This window comes from Anopheles darlingi, chromosome 2 (assembly GCF_943734745.1).
Source record: "Anopheles darlingi chromosome 2, idAnoDarlMG_H_01, whole genome shotgun sequence".
NCBI classification, from domain to species: domain Eukaryota; kingdom Metazoa; phylum Arthropoda; class Insecta; order Diptera; family Culicidae; genus Anopheles; species Anopheles darlingi.
This window is the reverse complement of record NC_064874.1, coordinates 88,569,402-88,579,401: the sequence shown is the minus strand read 5'-3', so window position 1 is coordinate 88,579,401 and position 10,000 is coordinate 88,569,402. Positions and strand designations below refer to the sequence as shown.

The 10,000-nt window shown below is 49.6% G+C and overlaps 2 protein-coding genes across 2 annotated transcripts in view; both read right to left on the bottom strand.

Annotated features, from left to right (window-relative positions):
- Positions 1–6,003, bottom strand: part of LOC125951619 (excitatory amino acid transporter 1) — a 17,207-nt gene extending 11,204 nt beyond the window's left edge. Inside the window, exon 1 of the mRNA XM_049680577.1 lies at positions 5,536–6,003. The gene's annotated coding sequence lies outside the window, so the exon portion shown is untranslated. The remainder of the gene's footprint in view (positions 1–5,535) is intronic.
- Positions 6,004–8,858: 2,855 nt separating this feature from the next.
- LOC125951651 (cyclin-dependent kinases regulatory subunit) lies at positions 8,859–9,976 on the bottom strand. Its single transcript, XM_049680615.1, has 2 exons — positions 9,774–9,976; positions 8,859–9,685 (listed from the first exon to the last, which is right to left on the bottom strand). Exons 1-2 carry the CDS (start codon positions 9,830–9,832, stop codon positions 9,517–9,519), a joined length of 228 nt encoding a protein of 75 aa, XP_049536572.1. The 5' UTR covers positions 9,833–9,976; the 3' UTR covers positions 8,859–9,516.
- Positions 9,977–10,000: the final 24 nt, after the last annotated feature.

Genomic DNA, 10,000 nt, shown 5'->3' with positions numbered 1-10,000 from the left:
TCCGGTGGTCTCACTTCGAGAATTAGATCACTCAATCCGCCCTCCCTCGGGAAGGTCTCTCGATCAGCATCTCGGACCTATCTCGTGCATATCTTCATCACACCATACTAAATGATTGATTTCATGTTCTCCCGTATGGCGCTCCTTTTATTACACTAATTGACGATCCGTCTCGACTGGCCCGGATCTTTATCTGGGGCCATGGGGTTTATGAATGAATAATTGATTGTTGCTGCAACGCTTCGATTCTGTGGCCACCACCAGCAACATCAGCAGCTGGAGGATGATGAAATTTTATCGCCAATAAACGAGCCGTTTAACTACCGATCAAATTTTCGCCTCTTGCGTTGGTTTATTGCGGTGGCCAACACTGCGTTGGAAAAACCGAGAACGAGGCGAGGAAATGTTCAGTTTGCCGGCTGGCTACTATTTGGAATGCCCAACTGGTGTGTGGCGAGTGTACCGGTGTGTATTATCCGGACGATTAGATTTGTTGATTTATTTGCCAAAAAAGAGAGTTGAAACCGTTGACACCAATCCAGCAGCTACCGGAACTGGTGAAGGTGGTTGTGCGCCAAAAAAAAAAGGTGTGTTTTGGCACCAAAGTGTATTAAGAGACATGCTAAAGTGTACAGTTTGTTATAATTAGTACACGAATTAGTAAGATTGGCCGCCTTTATGTTTAAAGCAATATCACGCTACGGTGCTTCTTGACCAATTCACCATGAAACTCTCCTCGGCGTGTCAAATAGTGTATCCAAGGAAGCCACCAGGCGAGGTATAAATATAAACTTCTTTCAAGAGGCCATTATCCTCCTGTTGGCAACCAGTTTTCGGGTAGGGTTGATCTGACCGATCCAACCACTATTCATCACGTCATATTCACAAGATGCGTTTCAGCAACTCGCACTCAAGGCGATCCATGGCCACAGCTTCAAGGCATCGTTCTTCTCCTATGCAGCCATGTTGCTGCATTTTGTGTGCCTCTAATGTGTGCACATTCATTAACACCATTTTATGAGAGCCCGACCGATTTGCATGTCGTCCCTTGGTCTTCACAACATCCCCCCCTTTCCATCTTCTTCAGCTCTCGATGGTCTCATCTGATCAAACAAACGATATCTTCCTATCCCCCTCATTCTTAGCCAGTCCCTGGTTTCGCTAACAACACCAACAGGCCTCAGAGAGAGCGAGAGAGAGAGAGAGAGAGTCTCACCCCGGTATCTGGCATGTCTTGGCACACTACAAGTGAGGAGTCGAGTGCGTGGTGTTGAGGGCAAAATATTGCACATGATGCACATGAGTGTTCGGTGGACCGATTGGACGTGTCTGGCATAATCATCACAACCGCACACTGGGTTTTGGGTTCCTTTTTACCCCACACCCGGGTCAATTTGCATCAAACTTCTAACTTTCCTGCTCTAACTGGTCCTCGAACCACGCGCTAACTCAAACTGCTATCCTACGTTTTACAATCGCCTAACGAGCCACAACGATGGCAGATTGGCAGCGGAATGCGCGTGGAAGTGTGTGGAAGAGTAGCTGTCGATCGAATGTTCATAATCGAGAATTGATTACGAAGTAAACATCGGGAGTGGAACAGACGCGTACCACTTGTTGCTATCGTTGTGCTCGGCGAGGCAAAGGCGCCGAGTTCCCGCCATTCACCACGATGTCGCCGTGTTAGCATACAGTGCATATCACATTTTACGAACCTCTCCAACAGGAACGCAGGGAAAAGTAGGTCAAAGTCGACGTTACTGAAGACAAAGAGCTACTCGAACAACTCCTTCCTTCCATTAGCATAGTTTATGTCTTTAATGTTTGTGTTCGAGGCCTTTTTAGGGAAACAAATTTTTTGGCGAATCCTCCGTTGCCGGTCATTGGGATATGCTAATGGCGCCGTAACTGGCGAACAGTCACTGATTGTAGCCGTTCTGTTGATAATCGTCTCGCGATATCGGCACTCGTGGTGGAGAGGGTTCGCAGAAGCCTGTCACCGTCGCCTTGTCTGTTTTGGCGCATTCACCTGGGGGGAGTCGGGCCCGATGGAAGTGGAGAACCGTCTAAATGGGTCAAGAAGATGGGCGCAAGATCAGGGAGATGGTGAACACACGTGCGTGCAGTATGCGTGCGTCGCTCATTTGCATTCACGCGGGAGGGACGATTTTCCATTTTTCATGAATTTTATAACGATTTTGTTCAGGGATTATCATCATGACGTTCATTGCCATTTTGTGCAGTGAAATGTAGCATGTTCCACTCTCTAATTTCTACAGTGTCGGAACAGATTTCTCTGGCCAAAAATTCAATCTTCATTCGCCAGTATTCTTGATGAGTGGTTCGACAGAATTGGAGATTAAAACAGTGCAAATGGATATGCAAATTGTTACCACACCATCCACGCTAATACAGACCGTCATCCACGCTAATACACAGTGTCATCCGTTTACACAAAGCTCACAAACCGTAGAGTGTGCTAATAGGAAATGTTCCCATCCACGAACAAAGTGTAAATTTCCATTTTTACTCTTCTCACATCTGACCATACAGCAACAGGAAACTAAGATTAGCCGCACTAAAGTCACCCAGAATTGCGGTGATAGATCTGAAAGGGCTACCACCAAACGGTCACTAATTTACTTTAGAAGTTTGCGCCTTTTAACTGCGACTAGGCGACCTCCGATGTACTAAACGATAACCATTAAAAACGCCACGACTTCTGGCCACCCTGCCTTCTGGGGTTGTAGTTGGGGGCGTTTTCGAATTCGCAAGCGGCGACATCATACGCGGCACTTGCGCTACAGTCGCGTCTATTTTAAACCCTATGTTGGCCTTGGTATACACACCAACCGGCACAATACACTATATGACGGAATCACGAGATCACGATGCATCGAAGCGTTGTAGCAACGTTGTATCCATCCCACCCCATCATCATCATCATCAATGGGAAAACGACAAGCACACGCACAACCCACACACACGAAACAATCGCCATCGCAAACGTGGGCCGATGACGGTGTGCCGGTTGTTCTCTGATCTGCATAACCTGATCGGCAACGAACCGGAAACGTGCCCGAGCACTGGATGGAGTGCATACGGTTGCAATATGATCCACGCGTGCATCGGCGGTCCAGTGCATCGCAAACACCCCAAAAAGCCAAAGGTGATAGGCCTTAAATGCATTTGCGTGGCCAGTACTGGCACCAGAGTGCCGTCGTGCCGTCGTACCGGGGATGAGATTTACTTGTAAAAGATCTGGGTCATCTTTCCACCAAGGGAGACAACCGGTTTCGCGCGCGCGATTCGCGGTCTTTACATTCAAGCCGTAGCCGCAGTATTTAAACGCAAAAAAGATCAAGATTGAACCCGGTCTAGTCCCGTTTGGTGAACCATGAGAGATCCCACCCATGATTTATGACCAGCATAGCGATGGCGCCCGGTGTTGCGGGTGTCGCATCCATTTTCGCGGTCGGCGGTCCATCACCCCCGGGGTTGTGTGCGCACCAAATACTCTATTTTTGATCCTCGACCAGCAAAACTGTATGACAAAATGTGTTCGGCTACCGAAAGTCCATCTTTACGGTCTATCAAAAGGCCTCCTCCCTGCGAAACGACGGTTTTGAGACGAATTTAAGACAAAAATCTGTTGATCGGACGTGATACCGGGGGTAACCGCGAAACACAGTCGCGGTCCTGAAATTACGTAATCTGATCACGATTTCGCACTCGAGAGCCGAACCGAACGTCGTCTGCTTCCAGTCTCACAATGATGCCCCCGATCATCATTGTGTTGTGTCTATATCGCACTCGCAACAAGCGGTTTGCGGGAACGGACGTTAGAATGTTGGCAAGCCGTCGGTTCAAGTCCAAGCAAGGTGACTGTCAAGTGCTTGCGACGTGCCTGCCGAACATCAACAACGGACATAGGCGAGCATGGCCGTACAGTGTACACTGTTGCTGTTGCTGTTGCTGTTGCTGCTGCTGCTTCTGTGGCTGACCACAACTCAACACCGACGGAGACAGCCGACGGGGAGATCTATATTTACTTTGCGTCACACCAAACCGACCATATAGCACCACGCATCATAACGGAACGCGTGCGCGCGTCTATCTCTGTTTGCGGCCCAAGAAGGTGCTTGCAGATCATTAACGCATTATTAGGGAATTTTAGGCAGCACCCTCCGGTCGCACCGGACGGATACCGTGCCTTCTTTACCGGATACAGTGCTCATTTGGTAAGCCACATGGCCAACCGGTTAGCCGCTGCACGTGGCATATTAACGAGCTCACACGCGGCCGCGCGGCGCGGACAACACCGGAGGTTCGGTCCGGCGTGCGTGTCACAGACGCCTGCCAATCAATCGGGGTTGCTTCTCGATGGGAATCGATTGCCGTTTTCGTTTTTTGGCAAAACTGATATCAAGGGCAGGTGGTACATGATGGTCACAATTTTGCACGATAATAATGAGCTAGTAAACAGTTTACTCTAAAGCCTCTCTCTCGTACTTGGTCAAGCGGTTATCACCTCGCGTGCTGTGCTGTGCTGCACCCTCTCAGTTTCAGCTGATAAGAGGTGCGCACCTAACAAGTAGCAAGCCCTCACTCGCAGCGGACTCCAGATTCTGATAAATCACCGTCATCATCATCATCATCATCATCATGAGGCAGCGGTGCACGACGATCACCACCCTTCTTCTGGAAGTCAGAAGCGATTCCAGAAGGTTCCACACAACGCATTGGCGATGGCTCGGGGTACAGAAGAGATCGAGAGTGAAGGAAAGGAATGGGACCGGGTGTGGGATGCATTTCGTATTCCAATGTCGCACGGTATCGCTAAAACAAACACGATCAACCACCGGCCACGCGGGGGGGACTCTAAACGGGCAATTGTATCTTCGTTTTGTTCCTTGGTTTGTTCCACCTCTAAAATTCACTTGGACCGAACCGGACCTCGTTCTTGAGTTCTAATTAATTCCGTTTTCTTGATCCAGCCTGTTACCGTTCACACCACGGTGTCACTCTGTTCGTTCGGGGTTTGTTCCTCCTCTTCATGGGTCATCACACATTCCAAACACACACACATCGTTCGATTCGCTTGCCAGCTCCACACACGTACGATCCCTTCCTTCGAGGAGGAGGTGCTGCTATTTTTAAGAACCTCTTCCTAACTGAACCCCAAGAGCATTCTCGTATCGCGGGGTCTAGGACCACCAGAGATCTTCTTCGCGACAATGTCACTCCACTTGCTGAAGCTGGTTTTCGCACATGATCGTCCCGATTCAGATCGCAACCATTCTCCATTCCTGTCCACGACCACTGTAATCGGTTTTCATTAATGTTTCCTGCCGCATTCGGTGCTTGGCGGCAGTCGTAGTAGCCAAACCATATAAAGTTCCATCCATCGTGGTAGCGACAACGGCAATAGACGCACATGGCGCACATGGCGCAGACGACGGGTATACCCTTAAACCAACGGCGGCGCGCGTTGACACACAAACACACATCTTGCGCAAAAACAAAAACACCTACCGGCGGCACTCGACCTGCGGTCTGTCTCGGTGCTGTTGCTGTTGCTGCTGCTAGAACGAACTATCAGTACCGGTTGGTGTGATAGCGATTGGGTGTGCTAGCTGCTTCTCCTCCTTCGGCTAACTCTGTGGTGGTAGTACCGGCGACGGAACCCGGGGCACAAGCCTCGACGTCGTCGTCGTCGTCGTTGTCGGTGATCTAAGTAGAGAGAGAGCTTGTGCGCGCGGCCTAAACCCGTTATCCGGCGGCAATAGAATCACTGAAGCAGCACGCGCGGTAGCGAACCAACCATACACACACGCACACACGCGCGCACAGGCACACAGCACCACACAGCACCGGCGGCAACTCGGGACTTTCGTACTCTCTAGGCGCACCGGGCGGCGGCAGTTTGGCTGTTCGAAAACACACCCTACCACGGCGACGACACGGCGATGAATCCGAGAACCGAGATCCGACGACGACCGCGCGGCCCCTATAGAGATTGCGTTGCTCCAGCTGCACGCGCCCGAAGCCGAACCCGAGACCGCTTTGACGCGCGCGCAAGTAAGGAAGCAACAATGCGTGCCGGTGAGAACTGATCTCCGACCGAGCATGCATGCGGTCGTCCGCGAGAGAAAGCAGCATCAACCGTATATTAATTCCCGGTAGCATCATCATAGAGCGCCCATCGTGTGCTCTCTTTCCCCGTTTTTTTTTCTTATGGGCGAGGGAAAAAGACACCCCTCGGTTTGCTAGGATGCGTTGCTACCGGTCGCAATCGCAACAGGCCGTGGCGAATCTGATCCTTTTGGCAAGGGGCTACTACGATTCGGGGTTTCGCCTTTCTTTGTAATCCTCGTGCGAGTGAGAGAGCAACAAATGTCGCTCCCAATTTCAAACGGTCACGTGTTTCCGGCTTTTAGGGAATATTCGTAATTCCGGTTTTACGCATTTCACATACGAGAGAGACAAAAAAAACGCTTTTCTACACTCCGGCGGCGGGGTCACCATTACTGCCCTTGTGCCGTCCCTTATAGCACGTGTTCCATACGCCATTGTACTTCGTAGTTTCATGAATGAATCCCAGAGATTCAAGGACACGGCTTCTGGACGCAGGCAGGTAAGGCATCTTGGACCCGTTCCGGTTCGATACCGGAAACGGGGATAGCGTTACACGAGGTGCTCTCGTTCTGTCCTGCTGAAGGGGTTTCAGATTTTTTTTGCTGTTCTCCCTCTTCTTCTTCTTTTGCTTAGTGCGATTCCTGCGACACCCAGGGGGCAGTCCCCCCTTTCGTGGCTTTTCCACCAAATGTTGGCGAGAATTGGATCTATCCGGTAGAGTGCGCGTTTTGATGGGGCTCAATTGAACTCAACGCAACGCTGCTACCCCCTTCATTGAATTGAAACCTCGGGGGCCCGGTGCGATGGCCAAGTGTTGCGCGTAAAACGACTCAATCAGATGATGTTTCATCCGCTGCGCTCCGCTTCGATAGGTATGCTCCCTTGTTTTCCGTTCCCAGTGGACCTCTGTGGAAGGCTCAATATCACCTACTATCATGCGATCGTATGGTGGTGGTGGTGGTGGTGCTGGGATCGAGGCTTATTTTTGGAATCGCTTCCCTCCTCCGATCAGCGAGAGTGCGCGTTGGTCGGTCAGCCGAGCCATAAATCTACCAACGGCAGGGTACCGCTTACAAATGATGTCAAATCATAATGAAATAATGGCATAATGCGTATACTCCGTTGCTTACGTTCCACTCGTTTTGCCACACGCGCACAGCGCTAAACTAGCAGCATGGACTTTGGTACTGCTCCTAGCATGGCTGATCAGTTTATCAGGATTACCTGATCGCGCAAAGTTTGAACAGTGACTGCTATCGATCTCGTACGAAGATTTATGCTCGCCTACTGCTAGACATTCCATCTAAGTTCTAAGTACAATTGAATGTTGCTAGACGGACACCAAAAAGCACGGTGAGCAATTATACGTCAAGAGTTTGCTTCCGGTACGGGCACTGGACATGTGGTGCGCATCGTGTAGTGCAGTCACTCTTCCCAGGATGATTGGCATCCCCGTCGGGAGATACAGTGTGAGAGAGATAGAGTACACGCACCGGATGGTATCCTCTAATTGGATCCGGACACTTGACACCAACCTATGCTAACGGGTAATGCATATGCTTCTCACGACACATGGTTGGGTTTCTGGCCATAAAACGCATGGAACCACGCGTACCATTTTTAGTGCGGAACCGGCATGGTTGAAGGGTCCTCACAATCACCTATTGTTTTCTTTGTAACCACCGCGTTGGTTCTAAATTTAATAAGAATATACAGAGCGCGCAACAGGTGTCAGTATGAGCGCTCGCTTTGAAACGCACGTGGACACACCTTCGTGCGCAAATCCAGCCACGTGCTGCGTCCTGTACAAATTAGCTTTTCGAATAGCTCTTTGCTATTGTTGGTTCCTCGATCATTGATGATCCACCCCTTATGAAGCCCTTGTTATAGATTGTCTCATTCGTTTGAATCAATTTGGCGTTGGCGCTTCTATGATGACCATTTGTGTTGCCTCCGAAAATCATATTGATCGGGCGCGAGATCAACCGATTGACCGCTAGACACTCTTTTCAATTCTCCGACCGTGAGATGATCTTACGCACTATTGCGATCCGCCACTTCTAGCCATTGATGACCCTTTTGTTAATAGCTAAATTTATGGCTTTACGGCAGAGAACGAAAATGTCCACATTTGGTATCATACGCATGGCACGTTCTATCTTCTGGCCGATCTGCGACCATTGCTAGGCATCACTTTACGACCTGTGACGATGTGAGTGCGCACGATGATGAATGCGTAATTTCGAAACTAATTCTAGCAATTAACATACCACCAATGCTAGTGGCACCTCGGTTCCAAATTGATGGAATGTGACACCCCACACCACCGAGTCGACAATTAGAACCCCGCACTATTCATTGAGCATATGATCATCAATTTCGCCAAAGCAGAACCTCGCGAGAGATGCCAGTAGAAGGAAGAGCTGAACGACGGAGGACGAAAGGGTTGGTTAACGGCCGATGTAAGCTACAAACGAACGAAGTAAACCGGTCCAGAGTAGATCTAACCCATTACATGGTTGATGACCAGCGGGCATGATCATACGATTCCACGGAAGTGAGAGCTCACGTTACTCTGCCGGTCGTGGCTGTAAGGGGAGACCGGTCCGGTCGCTCGAACCGCGTTCTTTCCAACACAGAATCCTATTCACTAGCGATGTTTTTTTTTTCTGCCATAAATATATTTGTACAAATCACCTTAACAATAGTAATTTCGTGATTTTCAGTGAAAAAGGCACACAATCCGCTATTTTTTGTTGACAAAAAAAAACATTCGTCAGGAGAAATCTGTACATTAGAAACAAAAAATAGTAAGAAGGTACATCCAGTTTGCGGGAATTGTTGGTGCCCTTTTCCAACCATACGACGGATGTCTACTGTGAAGTAGTTTGGTTCACATCATTACTCTCTCTCTCTCTTTCTCTCTCCCTCTCTGGCCTCTGTTTATCCTTCTCCTTTCCTGCCGATGTGTTTGAGCATAAGTGGATATAGCAACCCATGGAAAACTGATGGACGAGCGAAGGCTACGCTGGTTTCAGGATGAAAGGATCGTTCGATCCATTGCGCTTCAACGCCTCGGGATCGCGATCCGGATGTTGGCACATATACACACACACAAACGCGCAAGCGCGCACGCAATCGGAGGAAACGAGAGGATGGGTTTTGTGGTTGGTAGCTTATTATTTAGGGGATGGCCTTGATGCTTCGAAATGGCTGCAAATGTTCAAAACCTTCACGACGCTCCGCGCCCGTCGGTCGCCGCCGAGGAAAGTTTCGTGATATACCTGCACACTCATCCCGGTAGCAAGCTTGGCTTCTTCTTAACCGCCTAACTTATACACCACATCCTGGTGGCGACGGCGCGACACCGGTACGGAACTACTTGGTGATGGGTCGTCGAAACAGCAGGATGTGTGGTTCCGGCTGATGAATCATGTAGTGGACCCATCCACGCGACTGCTGGACGCCGATCGATCGCCACTCGTTTTCCGTCATCAGGTGTGTTTTGGGTACCAGCTTAGCGATGTCCTTTGGCAACACTACATGCCTACGATGTCCAGCGGAAAAGAAGCGAACGAATATGAAAACGACTGCAAGGATTACGCTTCCCCTCGGCGGCTTCGCTTCCCGCTTACCTGTACTCGTACTCGTCGTCGTAATATTTATCCGAATAATAGATATCTTTGACGCTCATCGTTAGTTCGGTACGTTGCACTTGAGATTTCCGCAAATCCTAACAATCACCGAATTCCTGCACACAACACTTGAGCAAAGCCACAAAGCTGCGTTTTTGTTGTTCGCAGATTCCTTCGATTTTTTCAGGTGGGTTCGAGAAGCGCTGTCGCGACGTATTTGGCGGTTG